This window comes from Peromyscus californicus, unplaced genomic scaffold (assembly GCF_007827085.1).
Source record: "Peromyscus californicus insignis strain IS unplaced genomic scaffold, ASM782708v3 Scaffold_7__1_contigs__length_154581171, whole genome shotgun sequence".
Classification (NCBI taxonomy): Eukaryota; Metazoa; Chordata; class Mammalia; order Rodentia; family Cricetidae; genus Peromyscus; species Peromyscus californicus.
Genome location: NW_026294595.1, coordinates 103,138,345 through 103,162,345, shown reverse-complemented (window position 1 = coordinate 103,162,345; position 24,001 = coordinate 103,138,345). Strand labels below are relative to the sequence as shown.

Below are 24,001 nucleotides of genomic sequence, written 5' to 3'. Positions count from 1 at the left end.
CTTTGTCACCTTGAAGGTTTTCCATTTGCTGCTCTTTTGTATCCATCCCTTGCTCAGACTTGTTTCTCTCTCTCTCTTTCTCTTTTGAGACAGAGTCTCTCTATGTAGCCCTGGCTGTCTTGGAACTTGCTCTATGGACCAGGTTGGACTTGAACTCACAGAGACCCCACCTTACTCTGTCTCCAAGTGCTGAAATTAAAGGCGTGCTCCACCACGCCCGGCTCAAATGACACTCTTAAGACTTGTTTTCTTTCTCTTTTTACTTTCATATTTAGCTGTGTAAAGTTTCAAGAGAGTAATGACAAGACCCAGCTCATCTTTGGCTCTGTCACCAATGTCCATGCAAAAGATGCAGCACCAGTGGAGGTAAATGCATATTGAAAATCATTATGCTTTATCAGGTTGTTATGGGAAATTATATTAATTTACTCATTATACAAGAAATTTTGTTTTTTGTTTTCAGAAGATAGACACCATGTTGGTTCTAGAAGGCAATGGGAACCTGGTGCTGTACACAGGAGTGGTTCGGGTACGTCAAAAGCAGTGCATTGTGCCTTGGTAGAATGCCCCCATCATTTACAGTTGGCTCTGCTTCTGCTGTGCAGTTTGACAGAAGATTCTTGTTAAGTGAAAATGAAGCTAATTGTGGAGGCCAGTCCTGATTTGGACTAGGGCTCCCTGTTAAATGCATCGATACTGTGCACCTGTCTCCATCGCATGGGAAACCTTTATTGAGAGTAGGTAGAGTATTAAAAACCAGTTTTGGAATGGAAGATGAGCAGCTTTGGGAAGCATCAACGTTGCAGTATTTCATTATATTAAACATTATATATGTTGGTTGTAGCTTCCTTTTGTAACCTTTGTCAAATTTAAAAATATATAAGCTGGGCAGGGTGGTGCATGCCTGTAATTCCAGCACTTGGGAGGCAGAGGCAGGTGGATCTCTGAATTCGAGGTCAGCCTGGTCTACAGAGTGAGTTCCATGAGAGCCAGAGCTACATAGTAAGACCCTGCCTCAAACAAACAAACAAACAAACAAACAAAAACCCCACCCCCCAAAAAACCCAAAAGTAAATAAATAATAATATATACTTAGTTTGAGGAATAATGAAGAAAGTGTATTGCCAGTATCTCTTTTTTTTCTCTGTTAAATTTTTATTTGTTTTTTCTTTCTTTTTTTTGAGGCAGGATCTCACTAAGTAGCACAGGTCTTAGGACCCTCCTCCCTTCATCTCCTGGATACCTGGCCTGCCAGCAGCTTTATTCTTTCTGTTCTCTGAATGCAACTGCCACCTGCCTCCATAGCACACTAGCCTGACTTTTCCAATAAACCACCCTTGGATTTTGTTAGCTTTTGCACTTATGTGTCACTAAAGAACAGTTTGTTTACTTTTCTTCTTTTTTGAATTTTTATATAAAGGGGGTTATAAATGTGACTCTTGAAATGTGCTTTATGAGATTTTATATACTATCTTGACTATATTAATATCCCTTTCCAGTTTTTCTACAAAAAAGGTTCCTGAATCAAAAGAATTTATACTGAGGCATTCACAGTTGGCAGGTCTAATTTGAAAAGTTGTTAAATATGTGTTGTGTTTAGTGAGTGTGAACTTCAACTTTTAGTTCATGTGCCTAAACATTAGCTTAAAATATGATCTGTTCACTACCCCTCCCCCCCATCTTTTTATTGCTCAAAGGTGGGGAAAGTTTTTATTCCTGGACTTCCGGCTCCTTCCTTGACGATGTCCAACATGATGCCTCGGCCTAGTACACCCCTTGATGGTGTTAGTACTCCCAAGCCTCTGGGTAAATTACTTGGATCAATGGATGAGGTAAGAAGTCTTGTCAACTGTTCATCATGTTTTAAAGAAGTTTGGTCAGGTATTTCCATGGTTCACTTAATTTTAGGTAATATGTACAGATGCATGTTTTCAAGTACAAGTGATGGTTACCACGTGCTGACCTCCTTTGTGCTGTGGGAAGTGTTCTCTGAAGATGTAGAGGTGAAAATGGCACATTTTTTTTTTTCTATCTAGAGATCCACAGTTTACCAGGATGTAGTAGATGTGTGGTCTGCATAAGAAGTCATAATTTAGGATAGTCTGTTAAGAGTTATAAGTGAAGAACAGATGGTGTTAATGCTCCGTTTACTGAAGGGAGTACACATTGCTGGGAGGCCTGACATTCCTGGCCTAAATCTTGAGGCTAAGAAGGGTAAATAGAAAGGGCCGTTCAGGGCAAGGGCATGAACACAGGACAGGAGAGTGCAAAAGACTCTTCCCGAGGATGTCACATGTAGCCCACACTGGCCTCAAACTTGTTGTGTAAACTCGGATAACCTTGAGCTCCTGATGCTCTGCTTTAACCTCCTCTGTGCTGGGACTACAGGTATGCACGACCATATCTAGCTAGACTTTTTTTTTTCTCCCTGGGACAGGGTTTCTCTGTGTAACAGCTCTGACTGGCCTGGAACTCACTCTGTAGCCCAGACTGGCCTCGAACTCAAAGTGTTCTGAGTGCAGTCAGAAGACGTTTGTCATGTCACGGTTTGTTTTAGGTGTGTTTTTCTTAGGGTTGAAGATAGGAAGGCCAGGTGACGTCTGTGTCGTATAAGAGAGATAGAGGATGACTTGACAGTCCTGAAGAGTAAATGATAGTGTGTCGGCTAGAAGCTTGTGTTCTCTTAGGCTACTGAGTGCCATTGGGGAATGAGGCTGAGTTCTGTGAGCAACTTAGGCTGGTACCTGTGCTCACCAGGCTAGAAAACCTGGAGATAAGTAGTCTACATTTGAAGGATGTCATAATATGGCTATGTATGTATGTTGTCAGTCAATTACTTTTTATAGTTTTCTGTGAATAGCTTGGTCTGCTGCAGATTTATCATTACTGGAGCAGAATGATTGGAATCATCAAAGCATATGCAAAAATATAGTCCCTTATCTTTGAGTCTCAAAAAGTCCTTCATCTGTGTTGCGTTGTGACTTTTTGTAGGTGGTTCTGTTGTCTCCAGTTCCAGAATTGAGGGATTCTTCAAAGCTTAATGATTCTCTCTACAATGAGGATTGCACTTTCCAGCAACTTGGAACTTACATTCATTCTGTACGAGACCCTGTTCATAACAGAGTCACTCTGGTAAGTCCTTCAAAGGGTGAGGTAACTGGCCAAGGTTCATCATGTGTGAAAAGGAACACGAACATTTTTTGTGATTTTGAAGTATTTATTATTGTGTTTATGATGTGTATATGTGGTCAGAGGACAACTTTGTGGGGTTGGTTCTCTCCTTCACCTTCATGTGGGTTGTGAGAATTGAACGCAAGTTGCAAGACTTTCAAGAGAATTGCTTTACCTGCTGAGTTACTCTGCCATTCTTTATCTCATATTTTTAAAAATGTATTATCATTTTATACTATTTCACTTTAATTGTGTTTCTATTTTCTGAGATTTCTGTATTAAACATTTACTGAACTCCATCCCTCACTGAGGGACTGGGGAGTTGATGGTTTTTGGGGTAAGGAGAGTCAGTTTTCTTTAAGGGAATGGCCCTGGGGGGATGACTTCCCTTCAGTGGATAACTCCACAATTGTGGATAACACAAATTGGACTTGATGGGTTGTTAAGAAAAAGGAGAGAGGACAGGAAGTAGGAAGTTTTGTGATAGGGAAATGACTATGTTAAAAACACATTGTATGAAATTCTCAAGTAATTAATAAAAATGTTTAACAATTTTATTTAAAACAAGCATGCTTAATCCATTAATTGCATATTCCCATGTTTTTGTCTTTTTGATGAAAGTCACCTTCTTTTTTTTTTTTCTTTCCGAGACAGGGTTTCTCTGTGTAGCTTTGCGCCTTTCCTGGATCTTGCTGTGTAGACCAGGCTGGCCTCGAACTCACAGAGATCCGCCTGCCTCTGCCTCCCGAGTGCTGGGATTAAAGGCGTGTGCCACCACTGCCCTGCGAAAGTCACCTTTTGATGATGGTGTCTTGTAGTGTTTGTATAAAAAGTGGACACTTGGTTGGACGTGGTGGTGCATGTTTTTAGTCCCAGCACTCGGGAGGAAGTGGACACTTTATTAAAACAAAATTTTTGGAAGTGTTTTGCAAAAAATGTATATTTAGTTAGAAGCATTTGTTTCTGAATGAAAAATGTAGTTAATCATTTTATTGGATTTTGCTTCAACAGGCAGATGATGGTATAAATTATCATATATATATGATATAAAAATATATATATAATTTTTTAAAAGTTTTCAAAGACTTAGAACTCTTACAGTGCTGGTTTTTCTTGTTTCCATTTTTGCACTAGGAACTGAGTAATGGCTCCATGGTTAGGATCACTATCCCTGAAGTGGCCACCTCGGAATTAGGTACGAGTGAGTCAGACTGTACTCCATGTGTTCTCAGTTTGATGTCACACAGTTGATAGAAGCAGTTTTCTGTTCTTTTTTTTAAAGACCTATTTTATGTGTGTATGTGCCTGTATGTCTGTCTGTGCATCACATGAATGCAGTGCCCATGGAGGCCAGAAGAGGACGTTGGATCATCTGCAACTAGAGTTATGGATGGTTGAGTTGCTTTATGAGTGCTAGAAATTGAACCCAGGTTCTCTACAGGAGAAGCTGGTGCTCTTCACTGCTAAACCATCTCTCCAGCCCACAGTTTCTGTTCGTAGTGATTCCTCTTATTCTTATTAAGAATTCTTACTTGTTTTCAGCTCTACATACTTGCCTCTTGGTTTTCTGAGATTCGTTGCCATTTGCTTCTAGTCTTTGCAGTGTTTGTGCTCATACAGCAGATGGGTGAGGAAGAGACTGCTGCAAAAGGTGGAGTCAGTGACAGTGATGGAGGGGAGGGAATGAGGGCGGAAACTGTTATTATCTGGAGCCATTTTTTCCCAATAGCAGACCCATGCCGTTCACAGCAGGCAGTACCCTCGGCTCTCTCAACTGTAACTACGTTCACACAAATGACTTGGCATCACTAAGAATTGTAGCTATAATATAACATTTGCCCTAACCCACTTATGGCATGGTGAGGGAAGACTTTTAGAAACTCAAAGTGCAGTTTTGGTTGATAGGAATGTTCACTCATTTAGAGCCTCTTGCTGTAGCCCCTAAGCATTCCTGTTGCTAGACACCTTTGTTGTGTGTTGTATCAGTATAGATTTAATCAGTATTTTGTGTAAATTTATTGATGTAGAAATTAGATATTTTTCCCAGAGTAAACTTTGTTGTTCAGACTAGGACAGTTTTGAGAGTGAAAAGGGAATAGTTATTTATTGGAGCAGTGGTTTAAATCAGGATTATCTTAGGTGAACTGGGCTATATGCTCACCTATTTCTAATCCAAAATTAGAGATCTGACAACTGTCCTTAGATCTCCTGTGAGCCCTGTTGAATTAATAGTTGGTTTAAAGTGATTGACATTAATGAGGAAATGTTTGTGCCGGGTTGGCTCTTTAATGACGGTTCTCTTTTCCTAGTGGCTGGCCTTGACATAGTAGCAATTTAAACCTTTCCATTTGAAAGGAGGAAAGAAGTACATACATAGGAAACATACTAAAATTGGTGTTTGCTTTTAATAGTACAAACGTGTCTGCAAGCAATTAAGTTCATCCTGCCAAAAGAAATAGCAGTTCAGATGCTCGTCAAGTGGTACAATGTCCACAGTGCTCCAGGAGGACCCAGTTACCACTCGGAGTGGAATTTATTTGTGATCTGTCTCTTGAACATGATGGGTTATAACACAGACCGCTTAGCATGGACCCGAAGTGTAAGTAAAACAGTTGTTCTCTTCATTTATCCTTTATAATTGTAGTGCTTGCATAACTACATAACATGAGAGAACCTAACACATTTAGTAATAGGCATGCCTTATTTATGATGTTGGAATAGGACTGTGGCTTATTGTATTTATATGACATGAATCAAATACTCACTAGGTTTGAGACTTTATAATGTGTTAAAGCACATTTTACTTTCTTTCCTTTTTTTAAACTAAGATCTTGCTGTCAATGTAGCTAAGGTTAGGCTCGAATTCACTTTACTGACTTTGCCTTCCAAATGCTTGGATTGTAGTCGTGTGTTACTAATACCTGATTTTGACCGTTTCTCAATTCATCTTTGTAAAGTGACTGCAAATAGTAATCTTGGTCTTGTCAGTAGGTGAATCAGAGAGGTCATAGACTTGTGCTTTGCTCATTTAAAGTTCTTTAGTCTGAGCACACTGTTAGTGGTGTAAAGCTGTGTGCCTTACTCAGGCCTCCGAGTCATTTTCTGCAGGACCTTCATAGGTGATGACAGACTCACCCACCAGCAGAGTGCCTTCAGTACGGTGTGTTCGTTCCTTTGGAGATCACTCTCCAGACAGCCATGTGTAGGATTCTGAAAAAGTCACTATAGAATAAACTTAGCTTTTTGTCCCCAAAACTCAAATGTACTCACCTATGTGTTTTGGCCTCATGCTAATAACTCCATTTAAAAATAGGATCTTCACTATGAAAGTATTTTCTCACTGAGGAAGATTTGTAAAATGGAAGAAACAAGCAATTGTCCCCTGCTCCTGTTGTGCCTTTTACGTAAAGATACTGATAGAAATTTTGTAAATCCTTAAAATTGTTTCATAGAACCCTTTTTATCATATTAAAACAAATAACTGATATTGTGCTTTATTAGAAAAGTTTTCTTATTTCGTCATGGCTAAGTGGTTGAGGTGATGGACTAGAAAACTTTTCTGATTTTGAGTAATTTGTCAATGTTTTTTTACATAAATTACTAATCACATATCTAGTTATTTCTCAAGAAATAAATTTTGTTTTTGTTTTGTTTTTTGAGATGGATTCTCTGTGTAGTTTTGGTGCCTGTCCTGGATCTCGCTCTGTAGACCAGACTGGCCTTGAACTCACAGAGATCCGCCTGGCTGTCCCTCCCGAGTGCTGGGATTAAAGATGTGCGCCACCACTGTCCGTCAAGAAATAAATCTTCTAAGAGATGGGGCTAGCTAGCATTTAGAAGTGGTGTCCAGTCAACATTCTTGCTAGTGTTGTTTAAAACTGCCCGTTACCACATTGATTATTTGTGATGTCATGACCCTCTGCTAGAGTAGAGCAGTTGTTTCTAATTTCTGTGCAAGTGGGAATGAGTTTCTTTTTTCAGGCTCCCGCTGGTCAGTCAGGAATGTATAACTCGAGGTTTTGACGAGCTGTTTGCAGCCATTTTCTTGTCTTTGTTTCCTTCTGTAGCCTGGCAAAGTCAGGTCATGTTAGTCCTCCTCTGGCGTAGAATCCTCCAGAGGCTTCTGTCTTCTTCAGGGTATCAGCCATGGACTTGCACTGTGCCCTGTCTCCCACCCTCTTGGACCTCTCTGCTCTCTGTGTTGTCTGTGCCAGCCACCCTGACCTCTCTGTCCTCAGCCCTTTGCCCTTGCTGTTTCCTTCACAGATCATGCTTGTTTTTGAAAGGCGTGCGGGGCCTGTTGCGTTGTCACCGCAGTACAGCTTCCCTGGCTGTTGTGTGCACAGCTGCTCCGTCGTTGTCTGTTTGGTTAAGTGTAGTGTCTCTTCCCTGAGTGTCCTTCCGTCCTTCACTGGAATATGCGTTCTCGTGAGGGAGCCAGTTCTCCTCATCTTGTTCACCACTCTGTCCTGTGGCGCATGCCTTAAGTGGCTGCTCAGAGAACAGTTCCTGAGTGAATGTCCTCAATACTAAGTTTATGTCGGTTTAGTGTAGGAGGAAGTGCCCTCTGTAGTTTCCTTGAGGAAAGTCTTCCAGTGAGAACAGAGCCGACTTTCAGTCTAAGTGTTTGTAGTACAGCTGTTCCCTCCTGCTGTCTCTCTGCACTTATCATATGGAGAAATTTCAAAGTTATGACTCAGTACCCTTTGGCTTGTTGTGGGTTTTGTTTTGTTTTATCTCCAACTAACCAGTAGAGCTTGTTGACAAAGAGTTTTGTACCTCTCTTACAGAGTAGTTAGTGAACTGGCTCACCTCACATTTTTATGTGGCGGGAAGGATTAACACCCACTCTTTTGTAAAGAAAGATATGGTCCATCGACTTCCATGTGCCTAGTAGCCTGTAATTGAGAAGAAAATCTCTTTAAAACAAACAAACAAACAAAAAACCAGATGAATCTTAGTATATGCCCAAGCTGGTCCTGAACTATTCTCAGCAGCTCTCTTGCCACAGCCTCTTTAGTAACTAAAACTGTGTTTATAGTACCATCTAGCTTGCAAGTTAGTTCTTAAGGCCATATTACTTTGACACATTAAACTTATGTCATCTTTTTTAGACCAAAGCTTGGGATGAAATGGTCCTCAGTGGCCAGCAGGTTCCATGGTGCTCATTTTCTCTTTGCTTTGTCCAGATTTACTTATTTTTTTCCTTTTCATTTTCTTAACATGGCAGAGAGTGCTACTGGCTCCTTGTGTGATTCTTGGTGTTCAGTCTAAGTGTTTGTAGTACAGCTGTTCCCTCCTGCTGTCTTTCTGCAAATTCTCTGATAATTTGCATCATCAGAGAAGTAGGGGAGAAAAAGAGGTCATCATTACTGTACCTACAAGCCCAGGCACTGTACTGAATGCTTTACACACTTGATTTAGCTCCATGGTGACTAAGAAGAGATTTATACCATATGTCCTGGTGAAAAAAAGAGTGTTAGTGACTTTCTTGAGTTTCTGTAGTTAGCACAATTGACACCTGAATCCTTAAGCTGGTTAGTTAAGAGTAATAAAGTCATGATTTTGTCTTCTGCTCTGTGGTTGTTTTCCAGTTAGACTTCGAAGGATCACTTTCCCCAGTCATTGCACCCAAAAAAGCGAGGCCTTCCGATACTGGATCTGATGATGTAAGCATTGTTATTCTTGCTAATGTTACTGATTTGTGGAGACTTGTACAGATGTCCCGTGTCTGATAATCCTATCAATTTGTCCGTTTTTCCAATATCTTTTTTTTTGTTTTTGTTTTACTTCTGAGTACATTATTTTAAAAGATAGAGTCTGTTATATTTACTGTCATTTATTTACTTTTGTCTTTAATCATTATACAAAAATTAGTATAAATGTATTTATTTCTACATGATTTCAGTGTAGGCTTTTGGATATTTATTATTGATCACCTGTTTGACAGCATTTACCCTTTTTTTTTTGGTTTTGTTTTGTTTGTTTGTTTGTTTTTTTCAAGACAGGGTTTCTCTTTGTATTCCTGGCTGTCCTGGAACTCACTCTGAAGACCAAGGTAGCCTTGAACTCAGAGATCCTCCTGCCTTTGTCTCCTGAGTGCTGGGATTAAAGGTGTGCGCCATCACTGCACAGAAGTATTTACCCTTTTATGTAGCATTTCTCTGGTTTACACTTAAATATCACAGATTCCATGGTGTATTCTAAAGTGGTCCAGAGCACAGAACATTTCTGGATTGTCTTTTTGTGTCGTTTGTAATTGATCCTTTCTCCCTGTCTTAAACAAGCACTGACTTGAATTCTTTGACCATATGCTAGTTGTGTCTATTGTAGAATTTGTTATAAATGAAATAGAACAGTCTGTATTCTAGTGCACATAAGGTTTCTTTCATTCAGCATAATGTATTGAAGATCATCCAAGGTGGTATAAATATCAGTTGTGTGTTCTTTTTATTACGGAGTGGTATGACTATATTGTAGTTTGCTTTGCCATCCTTCTGCTGATGGGTATATTAGGTGTTTCCAGGTGTTTTGTTTTTTAGTGAAGATGCCCATGGAGTCCATATATAGAGAGATCAGATCCCGGTAGCTGTAGTTACAAGTGGTTGTGAAGCACCCGATGTGGGTGCTGGGAACCAAACTCAGTCAGGTCCTTTGCAAAAGTAGTATGTACTCTTAGCTGCTGATCCTCTGTAGCCCTTGCAGTTATTTTTAAATGACATTTCCAAGAAGCATTATGTAAATAATTACTGTCCTTTTTATTTTCTTAGGACTGGGAATACTTACTGAATTCAGACTACCATCACAATGTCGAGTCTCATCTTCTGAACAAATCTTTATGTTTGAGTTCTTTGGAAACTGCGAAGGGGAAAGAAGATGATTTTTCTCAGAATCTCAGTCTGGATTCTTCTACTCTTCTCTTTCCTCACATCCCTGCAATTTTCTTTGTTCTTCACCTGGTCTATGAAGAGCTCAAGCTGAATACTCTAATGGGAGAAGGGATTTGTTCCCTTGTTGACTTGCTTGTTCAGTTAGCAAGGTAGGTGTTCTTAGGACACTGTAAGAGGTCCTCAGTGGACTTGCTTTCTATGCTGTGTCAGAGGAACCTCGTTAGAACAACTCCAGTCTACCCATCTCAGTTAAAGTTGGTATTTCAGCCTCTTGACTGAGATGATAGCACATTCTCTGACTTCTGTGACTCTGAGGATTCTGAAATACTTTTCTGAAATGTGGCATGTGTATTTGATGATCCATTTACCTAATGACAGATCATTACCATCACAAATACCATTTTGTAATTTGATTTTCAAACCCTGATTATGGCTTTCTGAAATACATAGCACCTGTCCCTATAGCTGTGGCTGCCTTCAAACTTTGATGCCTTATCCTTTCAAATTTTAGGATTTCCAGATGTGTGCTTCCATACCCCATATTTCCCACACTTATATTGAGTAGTAGCACCTGCCTATAAACTTAGTGCTTGGAAGACTGGTGGAAATATTGTGTCTGAGGGGAGACCATTCTGTCTGAGGAAAAAAGCAAAACAAAAAATATTAGAAGCCTCAGAGTTACTTAGGTAGTATGTCTCCGTTTGCTAGAAGAAAACATTGTGGTCTGTAGAAATTACTTGCTGAGGATCATACAGCCAGTGAACACAGGGAGGAACAAGGTTGTGCTCTTTCTCTACTTTGACCTTCATGAAACTTGTCTAGACAGAAGGTTGGGTGTCTGACACCAGATGCACATGAAAGTAGTCTAGATTTGAAAATTTCTCATAAACATGCTTTTTAAATTGAAAAGTTAACTGAAGGGGGCTGCTATAACACCTTTGTGTATGCTCTTACTGTTCTAGGGACTTAAAATTAGGGCCTTACATGGATCATTACTACAGAGATTACCCAACTCTTGTCAAAACTACTGGACAAGTGTGTACAATTGATCAAGGTGAGTCTTCTGAATAATGGCTGGGCATTTTGTTGTGTCTCTCAAGGAAGAGCAGAGGATAGATGTCTTTTCAGCCAAGCGGTTTTGAATTGGTAGCATTTGACCTCTTTGACCTCTGAGTTGACGTAAGTTAAAACTTTATCCATTCCAAAGCATAAACAGTCTCTAGTGTGTGCTGTCCATTAGTAGCCAATAGTCATGTATTTACTTGACTTCAATTACAGTAAAAGTTTAGTTCCTCAGTGCACTAGCCACATTTAAGGTGCCTAGTAACCACAGAGGGCTAGTAGTTGCCATGTTGGGCAGCACAAACGTAAACCACTTATACACTATTGCTCCAAGCTAGACTTGAATTGACGGGGTCAAAGAGCAGAGCTCAGTCTTTTGTGTCCCTCTGTTTTTTCATCTTTGTAGAGCTAAGCAAAAAAAAAAAAAAAAAAAAAAAAAAAGTTATGATTCTTTAAAAACAATTAAAAAATTACTTTTGTATGTATTTTGTGTGTGTAGGGGTACATACATGTATATGTAGTTAAGCATGTGCCATTACAGATGTGTGGAATTCAGAGGCCAACTTTCTGGAGTCAGTTTTCTCCTACATGTAGGACCCAGGGATGGAACTCAGTTTGTCGGGCTGGTGTCAGGTGCTTTTCTGTGCCATCTGGTCAACTCTTGGCTAGTTCTTTATATGGTTTGTAAATGACATTGTTAAATTTCTATTTTGAATGGAGTGAAATAGAAATAATTTAGATTTAAAAATAATCTAATCAACTATTTACCATGACAAAAATATGATTCATTTTGGATAATATTGAAAATATTCTTATAATTTGAAAGGACAAGTACTATGATCATCTTTCTTTTTGTCTTATGTATTTGTGTGTCTTTCTAAACATTTATGTAATTTTAAAGGTCAAGTGGGATTTATGCATCATCCCTCATTTTTTACTTCTGAGCCACCAAGTATTTATCAGTGGGTGAGTTCTTTTCTGAAGGGCGAAGGAATGCCACCCTATCCTTACCTCCCTGGGGTCTGCGAAAGGAGCAGGCTAGTGGTCTTGGTATGTATTCGGAGTATTGACTGTCTTACTTAGTTTTATTTTTCTTTAATTGTCATATATAGAACACATAGCACTCTGATGTATATACACAAATTATAGTACAATTACAGTGTTTCTCTTCCCCCATACAGTTCTATACATTTCAGCAGATAAATAATTTCATAAAATTACCATTTTAATCAGAATATTGAACCTTTGTAGCACCTCTCTCCAAAATTACTCTTGAAATTCGTCCAAGTTGTTACTCATGCCATGAGATCCTGGTTTCTGTTCCTGACAGAACCTACATCTGAGTTTGTCTTCTGGCCTTTGCATGTGTCCCTCTGCCATGCACATGTCCATACTCACACATAAGCACTCAACAGGAATATGCATGCATATATACACCAAACACACACCAGACAGAAATAATTTTCTGTGAGTGTGCTTAAGTCATTTGAACTGGTTTGCAACTTTTCTTGGTATTGTTTTTGAGTAAATATGTTTCTAAACACGTTAAAGGTTAAATGAGATACTTTTGGATAGCTATCACTGTTAGGTACTGTTAGAATATGACGAGGTACCTGTAAGGATAACTAAAAACATGGTGCGGGTATGGGAAGCTGAAACTCTGACTTTGAGTATGGGAATATAAGAAGGCTCCAACATTTTGTAAATTTTAACTTGTATTTATCATAACTCAAAGCAAGTTTACTATCTGGCATGAAATATGTGGCTACACAAAGACTTACATGTGAAGGCATGAGTCAGTTTTGTTATAACTGATACAAATTGGGAAAAACCTGTATGTCCATTAATTTAAAAGGGTTTTTTGAAATCATTAGTTTTATTGTGTTTGTGTGGGTCTTTTGCTTGCAAGTATACTATGTACCATGTGCAATGCAGTGTCCATGGAGGCCAGAAAAAGACATTGGCTCCCCTAGAACTGGAGTTACAGATAGTTGAGAGGCACCATGTAGGTGCTGGGAATTAAACCTGGGTCCCCTGGAAGAGCAACCAGTGCTCTTAATCACTGAGCCATCTCTTCAGCCCATGTTCATCAATTCTTGAGTAGATGTACTGTGTTGGTACCTCTCTGTAATGGATATACTCAGGCATAAAGAGGAACAAATTACTGACTGTACCATAAAGATGATGAATCTCATGCCTGTGCTATGTTGTAAAAGTAGAACTGGGAAGACTCTGATGTGTGATCCCATATACATCATGTAGGACAGATGGGCTAGGGGGCAGGAGAGCAGATGAATTATTTCTAACATTTGTTTAGAAGGGTTGCTTACAGAACACAAGGGGTGTTGGAGGTAGATGCAGCTTCTCTGTATTGAGAGTGATAGTAGTCACATGGTTTTATAACTTTTGTCCAGACTCACAGTGTACACCTAAGTGCACGAGTCTTTCTTTCCTTCATGCTTTCCTTTCTTCCTTTACTTCAGTGGGTTAATAACAGGTTCATCTTCATGTGGAGGCACATTCCTTGTAATCCTAGGGCTAGGGAGTCGTAGGCAGGAGACTCCTTAGTTCAAGGCCAGCCTCAGATTCATGGGGAGTTTGAGGCCACTCTGGGATACACGAGTCCCTATTTCATAAACAAAAGTAACTAAAAAACTGAAAATTAAAAGTAAAAAACAAACTAACAAGTAACATTCCTTTCTTTGCTCTGCAGAGTGTTGCACTCTACATCCTTGGTGATGAGAGTTGTGTTTCTGATGAAGCCTCCCAGTATTTATCCAAAGTAACCTTAAGTAAGTTGTTACAATGTTTGGCTTCCCCAAACCGAATGTTGAAATGTTCATAAGTGTTTGTCTTAGAGACACATCTTACCACTTTTTATTACTATTCAGTCTACAACCACTACTGAATTTCAGATGCCAGGTTACTTAAAATCTGACAGGCCTGGCTTCTTTTCTCAGTGTGACTGGATAGGACTATGTTAGTCTAAAGGAAATGACTGTCCATTGCAGCTTGTCACAGTATTATTACTTTATTATTTTTAAGGAGTTTTTGGTTAGTAAGTTTTTACTTGCAAATACCTTCTGCATGTTGTTTACCAGGATGTCTATCAAAATTAAGTTTCCATTTGTTGCCTTTCAGCTCCCCAAAAGCCGCAAGCAGAACAAGAAGAAAACAGGTAATTTGTTTCAGTTTGTGCTTTTTTTTTTAAAAGATTATTTATTATGTATACAGTGTTCTGTCTGCACATATTCCTGAAGGCCAGAAGAGGGCGCCAGATCTCACTACAGTTGGTTGTGAGCCACCATTGGTTGCTGGGAATTGAACTCAGGACCTTTGGAAGAGCAGGCCGTGCTCTTAACCTCTGAGCCATCTCTCCAGCCCTCAGTTTGTGCTTTTATGTTTAAAATTGGAAGCAATGTTAAGTGTTTGTGTTTAATGTTCTTTTGTTTTATTCTCGGTAGGTTTACTTTCCGGCATTCTGCTTCAGTTTCAAGTCTAGCAGAAAGATTGGTTGTCTGGATGACCAGTGTAGGTAAGAGCTGCTTTGTCATCTTGGGACTGTGTTGTCTTTGCCGAACAGGGTTCTGCTTCCCGGCTCTCACTGGACTTGGGAGGCGTGAGGAGAGAGACTCTAGTTTTCTGTAGCAGAGTAGATGGGACACCAGCCTTTTATATCTTAGGGCATTAGAAATCTTTATCTTTATTTTCATTCCCTGTAGATCAATTGAGGCTGTTTTCTGTAAATAGGTCTCAGAATGGCAAACTTTAGTTCATGTACCTCTAAATGTGAAGCCATTCTGAGACTTCCATACCAGAAATGCCCACTCTGGCATCATTTAAGGTAATTGTGTAAGCACTTCAGAGAGTGCTCTCAGATGATAAAGGCCAGAGATTTTAGGCACTGTGATGAGTGAATACTCTGCTAACAAGAAGGGAGGAAAATTAATTCTTTGTTTCTTGGTCCAAATGCCCTTGTTCCTAGGTTTAAAAGAGTAGTAAAATTATTTGTTTTAAAAAAATAGCTGGGCAAAAACAACAACAAGAACAAAAAGCAAAAAGTTCCCCCTGCCAGAAGTGGTGGTGCATTCATTTAATCCCAGTGCTCAGGAGGCAGAGACAAGCAGGTGACCCTGAGCTTGAGGCCAGCCTGATCTACATGATGAATTCCAGGCCAACTAGGGCTGCATAGTAAGACTCTGTTCCCTGCTTGCGGGGGTAAAGTTACTGAAATGAGTCTATGACAAAATTGATACTGTTCTACAAATTTAGTACTTTAGAAATTACTTCAGTGATGTCACAGGTGTTTCTTGATTGTTACCCAGAGTATGTTCTCAGTGAAGGTCTTCACAGTTCTTTTTGTGTGACTTGTTGAAAAATAACAATAGGTTCCTCACAGTGTACATATAGGATGAGTAAATGAAAAAATTAGATAAATTCTGTCTATTATATATCATTTCATATTTAATAAGTTATTCCTGCATAAGGAAATATTTTTGCTTCAATCAAAACTTTTATATCCTAAATACTGTGAAGTTTAGAACATTTCTAGAAAAGAAATAGAAATTTGAATTGGTCTGGGCATTACAAGTACTTTAAATATAAAATGTATTGAACATACAAAAGAGTGTGTGAAATGTGTATAGAGGATAGTTGTTAAACGGCGCGCTGCTTGTGGCTGGCCGCCGCATGCCGGTGGAGGAGAGTGCTGATCAGAAGAATCACAGCCATGGTTACCTTTTTAGAGCTTTACTGGGAGAGAGGGGGCGGGGGGGAGGGGAGGACAGACAGAAGGAAGGAGCAGAAAGGAAAGAGAGGGATGCACAGAGGGCCCACCCGCTTTTTAGGCTGGGATGCCGTCGTAGGCTGATGACGTAATTAAGGACCAAATCCTTATATACCAGACTTTCGCTTATTATAAAAAAAGCAGGTAGATGGGAATAGGGGCGTCGTTCCTCTCAAAAACTGCTTCCAGCTGACAGTTGGACGTCCGTTGGCTCTTGGGGGAGTCTTCCGAGGTAGACAGGCGTTGTGGGATGCTGTCTGTCATCCGTTTGCTCTGGAGACATGTATCCCTCTTCGTTGTGGCTGGGAACTTTTTGTTTGACAAGATGCCGGTGACACAGAAAAAAAACTTAGAGAGATAAAAGAATCATTATTATTTTATGTTGACATTTATCTGAGGTAGATCCGGCCTGTCCTTATGGATTTTGAAACATGTTAAGCTTTATCAGAGACAGATTATTTTAAAGCACCTGTTTACTAGTTCAGCATCTAGGAGACAGGTGATCAGTTGTTAAAAGCATCTCATAGTAATAGATGTTTACATTAAAGTCTTTTTGTAGTGCCCAGACGCTTTTGGGTCTGGGGGTGTAAATACCTTTAGCTGTTACAGTTTCTTACTTGATGATCTCTGGACTCCGATTCTGTGGTGGTCCTGTATCATTGGCTGAACAGTGAGTTAGAACAGGGAACTGGGAAGAGAAAAGCTTGTGGTGCATGAGAATTTATTTTTTTGGAATTAGGCACAAGGCAGAGATCAGGGCCCTGTCTGTATGCATGTAAGAAACACAGGCAGTGGATCTGGAGTGAAGCAAAGAGCTCTTATTTTAGGTGGAAATCTTTTTTCATTAAGTAACTCTGAAAGTGCAATTAAATCTGGTGAGGTGGTAAAGCTGTCCTCTGTACCAACAATAAAGGAGAGGTGGCATCCCCAAACTCCCAGGACTGAGTCAGCGGCTCTGGTGTCCAGAAGGAAAGAATCGGATCGCTTCCCTGCTGCGTTCTGGGTTCCCTGCCATGTCTGTAGCCAAGCGTAGGTCTGCTGGAGGTCTTAACTTGATGTACCCATGCATCTTTGTGCCTGGGGGCAGTCAGCTGACTCTTTGTCTTTCTAGGTGGCACTTTTAACAAGACTGTTGATGGCCTGGCAGGGCATTCGCTAGCCAGTGGCCTTTTACTCACTTAAATCTGGGACACAACAGCTTTTGGGAGTCAGTGAGTGCCAGCACTTGGCAATTTTGTTTTCAGGCTTTTATCTCTTTCCTGGCACACCTTAAATGCCACAGATGACTCTTTTGCCTGTGGGGTCAGGAGCCTTGCTCTCCAGATGCTTAAGTTTTAGTCAGGGAGATCTGGGGAACAAGAGGCTTTACTCCGTGTCCTGAATTTTTTTTTTTTTTTTCCCTCATGATTGGTGGCTTAAGGACAGCTTTTGGAAGATCTGCCCGTAGGCAGACTATAAACCGATCCTTTTGGAAGACTTGTCTGAGGCTATAAGCTGTTTTTTGGCTTAAGAGCCATCCTGACTACTGTAAACTTATTTGTATGGATTTTAACTGCTTCCAGACCTGTCTGTGCTTCTCAAGGCAGTTTGAGAATGAGTGGGTGGAGTTAAGGTGAATTAGGTGAGAGTCGTAGAAACCGCCCAAGCCCACCCATTTGAGCCTGCCCACTGCTGGCAGAAGTCAGATAGAAAAGGTTGCACGTGGCAGACACAGAAGTGGGGAAGGAGAAGGGTTTAGAGTTTTATCAGAAAGCTTGGGGATAAAGTAACTCTTATTTGTCAGTTTGCTGGCAGAAGTTTCCGCAACCTGTTATGTGGCCAGGTTTACGCTGTGCCTACCCCTATCCGCCAATGTAGGTGGCAAATGTATCCGCCCCTTTGTCTCATGGCTGTAGCCGAGAGAAAAATAAAAAATTAAAATAACAAACCGGGATCAGACTACAATCTTGGGCGTCCCCAAAGAGTGGAGAGAGATCCATGAATCAGCTCAAGTCACCCTTCCTCTTTGTCAAGGGAAGGTGAGGGCTCGGCTGTACTGCAGTTGGTCCACTGCTGAACCCTAGACACCATTTACCCCCTTGTTAGGAGAGAAAATGTGCCTGCCATTGCCAGTACAGCCCGAGGACAACCCCTGGGGTGTCTGTCGCAAAGAACTACAGACGCTGTCGCTCAGACTACAGCCGTGAGAACAGCGGACTTACTGTGGTGAAGAATCATGGCGATAGCAGTAGTGGTAGCTGTGTGTGGGTCCAGTGGAAGCGAGGGATGTGCCTGTGCTTGCAATCTCGCTGGATAGGGGAGGAGGCGGCAGGCGGCAGCAGTCACAGCGGGTCCTAGGTGGTGTATCCGAGTCACGACACCAATGTTGGTTAAATGGCATGCTGCTTGTGGCTGGCTGCCGTCCGCGGCGGCCATGCCAGCAGAGGAGAGTGCTGGAGGAGAGTCACGAGCCATAGTTACTTTTTTAGGGCTTTATTGGGAGAGAGGGGGTAGAGAGAGAGAGGGAGAGAGAGGACAGATGGAAGGAAGGAGTGGAAAGGAAAGAGAGGGATGCACAGAGGGCCCACCCGCTTTTTAGGCTGGGACGCCGTCACAGGCTGATGACTAATTAAGGACCAAATCTTTACAGTAGTGCTAATGTGAATTTGGCTCCTGCTCAGGTCACCCACTTTTCAAACAGAATGTGACCAGTGCAGCGAGTGCTTACCTCTCTGCTGCCACTTACCTGCTGTGTGTGACCTTTGCCTTGCTCTCCTTTATTAGTCACCTTTATATTTTGCTTAGGGATGTATGTTTGGGTGTTTTGTGTATGTACATACAAGTACCACATTCACCTGAGCTTATTGATATAGCTGTAAGTCATTTATTGAAGACAGACAGTGGGACTCGCCCCCCCCCCCCTTTTTTTTTTCTGTGACAGGGTTTCTCAATGTCATTTTCGTGCCTGGATCTCACTCTGTAGACCAGGCTGGCCTCGAACTCACAGAGATCCACCTGGTTCTGCCTCCCGGGTGCTGGGATTAAAGGCATGCGCCACCACAGCCCCCTACTCCCTTTCTAACGCCCATAATGAAACAAATTTCCTCCTTTGTATTTCTATTCTTATATCTCAGTGCACATGTGCACAGTGTTCTTTATGGCTGTGATGGACCAGAGGAGTGGATGTATCTTTTCATGCCAACTCCCAAAGTTATGGTACCAGTTTACAGCACTGTTAGTTATATTGAGAATTACTTCTGTCTCCTGGACTTGGCAGCTCTTAGTATTGGTTGACTTCAGTGTTTGTTGACGAATTAGATGGATGACTAGGGAAGTGGCAGATCTAACTGAAAAGCGTCTCTCCCCTTGTTTCACTCCAAGGATTCACTTTAAGAGATTTGGAGACTCTTCCCTTTGGAATTGCTCTGCCCATCAGGGATGCAATATATCACTGTCGGGAGCAGCCTGATTCAGACTGGTCAGAAGCTGTCTGCCTCTTGATTGGACGTCAGGATCTTTCCAAGCAGGCTTGTGAGGGAAATCTACCCAGAGGAAAATCTGTGAGTATCAACGTAGGAAGTTCAGCTTTAGCCTCAGAGAAAGTCCAAGTGGAAACTCTTCATTTCCCTTTGCACCTTTACACTTTGGTAACTCTGCATATCAGTTTGTCTTTTATGTTATAAATCAGATAAAGTTTATAATTGAGCATGGATGCTGTGGACTTAGTGAATGCCCTGTGTTGCCTGGACCTTTCTTTGCTCAGAATCAGGATAGGTATGGAGTCAGCAAGCTACCAACTACATCTGTTCAGCTGCTTGTACCCGTAGAAGCAGCTGATTACTACACAGGAAAACCAAGAGCCTGTGTATACCCTCCATTTGACTGGCTATAATAACAACTGTGTTCTCGTTCATACTTTTTGAGAGATTGGATTTCTTGAAGTTAGCCTTTTAAATGGGTATAAATATATTTACATAATCCCTGTATGACAGTACCACTGAATCCTGAGAAAGAATGCTGTCTCCACTAGGGTTAGTCTTTTAGGTGCCTTAAAGTCTCTCCTTCATTATCTTTACATCTGTTTCAGAATGGGTTTTAAGAAGCCTAGAAATGAGGAAAAATTCTTGTTCTTGTTCTTTTTTTTTTTTTCTTTTTTTAGACAGGATCTGTCTGTAGGTCAGGCCGATGGGCATAGGACTCATAGAGACCTGTGACATGCTTGAGCTAACAGTGGGAATCAGGCTTGTTCCATTAGCCTTTGAATCATCACATCATAATCAGTATGGTGTAACTGGGAGAGTTATAGTAGGTCTCTTAATTCAACAGTTGCCTGCCTTGGACTTGAGCTAGAATCAGTTTCCATGGGAGTCTAATCTCAAGTTGTATCTAAATAGCAACTCTTTTTGACTTGGTGTTTGTTCTTTTTTAAATACAAAACCATTTTCATTTTCTTGACCAAGAAAATCCAGGTGTGGTAGTATATGCTTGTAACCAGAACTTGAAAGACTGAGCCAGGAGAATCACCAGGAGTTCAAAGGTAGCTTCAACTACATAGTGAGACCCTGCCCCAAAAGACAATGCAACACAACACACACACACACACACACACACACACACAAAGATCTTCGGCATTTAGATTTCTTTTGCTCCTGGGAGCAATTCAGCACATAAACACTATAAATATTAATCTATAAATTATTTAAATGGCAGCCTAGGCAAGTTTATCTAAATTTAGTTTCTTCAGTTACTTGAGGCTAAATTTCAACTTAGTTCTGCTGTTTGCATTTGTGTTCTCTAGGTAAGTTATCCATTAGAATATACAGTCATATATTGCCTAACGATGGCATGCCTTCTGAGAAATGTGTCTGTAGGCAATTCTGATGCACAAGCATGATAGTGTGTGTAGCTGGGTCACTAGCACCATCATGTGTGTGGGCTCTTGGTGGAAGTGCTATGTGGTGCATAGTTACAGTTTTTGATTAGTTATTCCATAGGAACCAATGTAAGTTTTTATCTGGACATATATATCATTTTTTCCAGGCTAACATTGTTGCCTCCACACTAAATGTCAGGATAAGAAAATTTTAGCATTTTAATTTGGATTTACTCTTTTATTGGAGTGTAGAACTTTACTTGAGAGGAAATGGAAAGTCCATGCAGTGCATATGATGTTGTAGTCAGTTTGAAGCACTGGGGCTGGGAAGCCCTGTATGAGAGCACAGGTGAGGTCATCAGGGTTGGCTGGCAGTCGAGGGGTTAGTCTGCTTCCTTTGTAAAATGTGTGTAGAACGTGGGAAGTAAAAACCATCACAGTCCAAGTATTGTGCACCCTCAGTCAGCCTTTGATATGTGTGTCCTTCCAGGTTTTATTCCTCTGCTTCTGTTAATGCTGAAGTAGGCATTAGTCCTGCAGTAATAGTGAGTTCTCATCTTCTGTTCGGAATAACTCACTTCCCTTAAAAAAAATAGCAAATGGATTGTTTTAGTAGGTTCAACTCCCTGATTATGTACAACTCTAAATATAAACTCCTTTCTTCAGTTTAGTAAAGAATGACTCCCAAGTAGGCAATGCAGTACTTTAAAAAGGTTTGTAGGAATTAGACACTTATGTAGGCCCAGAGTGATAATGAGACTAGTAGGGTGGGGCTGGTTTGGGTGACGTAATGATCTCCCAGTGCAGATGAGCTCAGCTTGTATGACAGTGTTGAGTGACTTCAGGAAGCCTGCCAGTTATGCTTACCTCTAGCATAGAGTTATGTTCTCTTAGCCTGTTTGCCCTCTCGGTCTAGGCACGCAGCTGCCTTTGAAGTCACTACAATAAAGTCTGTCACACAGGTACTCTCCTCAGATGTGTCTTCAGGAACCGAGGCTGAGGAGGAAGATGATGGCATGAATGACTTGAATCATGAGGTTATGTCATTAATATGGAGTGAAGATTTACGGGTGCAGGATGTGCGGAGGCTGCTTCAAAGTGCACAGCCTGTCCGTGTCAATGTGGTGCAGTACCCGGAACTCAGTGACCACGAGTTCATTGAAGAAAAAGAAAACAGGTAAAAAGTTCATCTCTTGTCCAGTTTGTTACATTAGAGACTAGTTGGTTTGTTTGTTTTCCTTCACTATTTTAACTTTTCTTTTTGAAACATTGATTGTGTGTGTGTGTGTGTGTGTGTGTGTGTGTGTGTGTGTAGGTCAGAGGAATTGGTTCTTTTTTTCCACTAGGCTTCAGGAGAATCCAGCTCAGACTGTTTAGCTCAGTGGCAAGTGCCTTTTCTCACTAAGCCATCTTGCTAGCTTGGTGTTTAGTTTTAAATGTTAGCTTGTTATAATCTAGAATTACCTGGGAAGAGAATTTAAGTTGAGGAATTACTTAGATCAGGTTGATATGTGGAGACTATCTTGTTGTTCATTGAGCTAGGAAGACCAACCTTGACTGGGCAGCACCATTTCATGGGCTGGGCCCTGGACTGTCTGAGAATGAAGAAAGCTAGCTGAGCAAGAGGCAGACCACTAAGCAGCATGGGTGCATCCTCTGTCCTGCTCTTGCCTGTGGCTATGATGTGGACAGCTGTCTTAGAATCCTGCACTGTGACTTCCTTTCTATAATGAACTGTAACCTGGGCTTGTAAGTCAAATTCTTTCCTGTCAAAGATTGCTTTTGGTCAGGGTAGTTTTATCACAGCCATAGAAATGAAACTACAATACTTACCTAGTGCTTTTATTGTCCTTGTTTGTTTTTGCATTTAAGATACTTAAAAGCTAAAGCTAAAACAAAGCAACTTACTTAAAGTTAAAAATCTACCTTTTATTTTAATTTTACATCCAACCTCAGTAAACCATACATGTTTTAAAAATATTTTTGGCTTTTGAATATAAAATTATGCTCTTCCTCTTCTTGAAATAGAACAGTGTACTTCAGAGAAGGCAAATCTAAGACAATAATAGAATTTGTAAGTGAAATATACATTGGACTCATTCTTCTGTGTCTTAATTCAGGAGGGGATTTTGAGGTACTTGTTTGCTAATTTTTAGTGTGGTTTAAATTGACACCAGTTGTATTAGATACTTTTTTGTTGCTATAAAAAATACCTGACAGAAACAACTTAGGAATTTAGTTTCAGAAAGTGTGAGGCACGGTGGTGGAGTGGCTTTGTCTATGGGGACAGGAGTGTGAAGCGGCTGATTCTGTCTCTACCCTCCCCCCTTCCTCTATTCCCGCCCTCTCCTGACATCAAACTTACTCAGTTACTTAGCTGGCCTTGATTTCTCTGGTGCAGGTTGGGCTTGCATTGTGGCTCCTGATTTGAGTAGCTGGAAAATAGGTGTGTGAACCAGCCCAGATTCTTTTTCTTTTTCTTTTCTTTTATTTTCTTGTATTTTTTTTTTCAGATTCTTTTTCTTATACTGTTTCAAGAACAGTCACCACTCATGCTTAGCTACAGTCCACTGAAAACCCTAATTTCTCTCTCACTGTTTCCTCACCACATATACGCAGGTTATTGCAAGAGCCATGGCATAGAACAGCAGATGGCAATTAATACTCAAGGTGTCAGCTCACTAGAAGAATAATTCTCTGATGGGAAACCTCATTAGGCATGGCCAAGGGGCTATAGACTCTGGAATATTGTTTGTTTCTGTCTGTAATTTTCATATGTGCTATTGTAATTTTTCCCTAAGTGGTTATGGGAAATTCCCCACTGCCTGTATTGTAGTGTGTTTATCTCATGAATATATTCCATTTCTTGGGCACATTTATATCTGTGGATTGTCAGGAAGATGATCTCTCCTTAAGCTGTATAATTTTGATGAATAGAAATAATACTAAGATATGTTTGGTAACTAGGCCTATTGTACCATGAGGACTGTGAGATACTTAGGATCTGTTTTTTAATCACAGCTCAGGTTGACATAGGAAAATAGTTATATTTCCTAGCCGTCAGGAGAACTGTATACCATTAGCTGATTTAAAGCTTCAAAGTAACTTTAGATTAGACCAGGTGCCTTGCTAATGGTTTTTTTTTTTTTTTTTTTTTTTTTTTTTTTTTTTTTGAGACAGGGTTTCTCTGTGTAGCTTTGTGCCTTTTCCTGGAACTTACTTGGTAGCCCAGGCTGGCCT

The 24,001-nt window shown here is 40.6% G+C and overlaps 1 protein-coding gene across 1 annotated transcript in view; it reads left to right on the top strand.

Moving 5' to 3' along the window:
• Anapc1 (anaphase promoting complex subunit 1) overlaps positions 1 to 24,001 on the top strand; it is an 84,934-nt gene that overhangs the window by 19,532 nt on the left and 41,401 nt on the right. Inside the window, 15 exon segments of the mRNA XM_052722840.1 lie at positions 276 to 366; positions 464 to 529; positions 1,698 to 1,832; positions 2,992 to 3,132; positions 4,306 to 4,366; positions 5,583 to 5,770; positions 8,766 to 8,840; positions 9,942 to 10,210; positions 11,024 to 11,115; positions 12,025 to 12,173; positions 13,837 to 13,915; positions 14,265 to 14,301; positions 14,588 to 14,658; positions 19,270 to 19,448; positions 21,724 to 21,938. Of these exon segments, the coding sequence (XP_052578800.1) occupies positions 276 to 366; positions 464 to 529; positions 1,698 to 1,832; positions 2,992 to 3,132; positions 4,306 to 4,366; positions 5,583 to 5,770; positions 8,766 to 8,840; positions 9,942 to 10,210; positions 11,024 to 11,115; positions 12,025 to 12,173; positions 13,837 to 13,915; positions 14,265 to 14,301; positions 14,588 to 14,658; positions 19,270 to 19,448; positions 21,724 to 21,938 (1,848 nt within the window).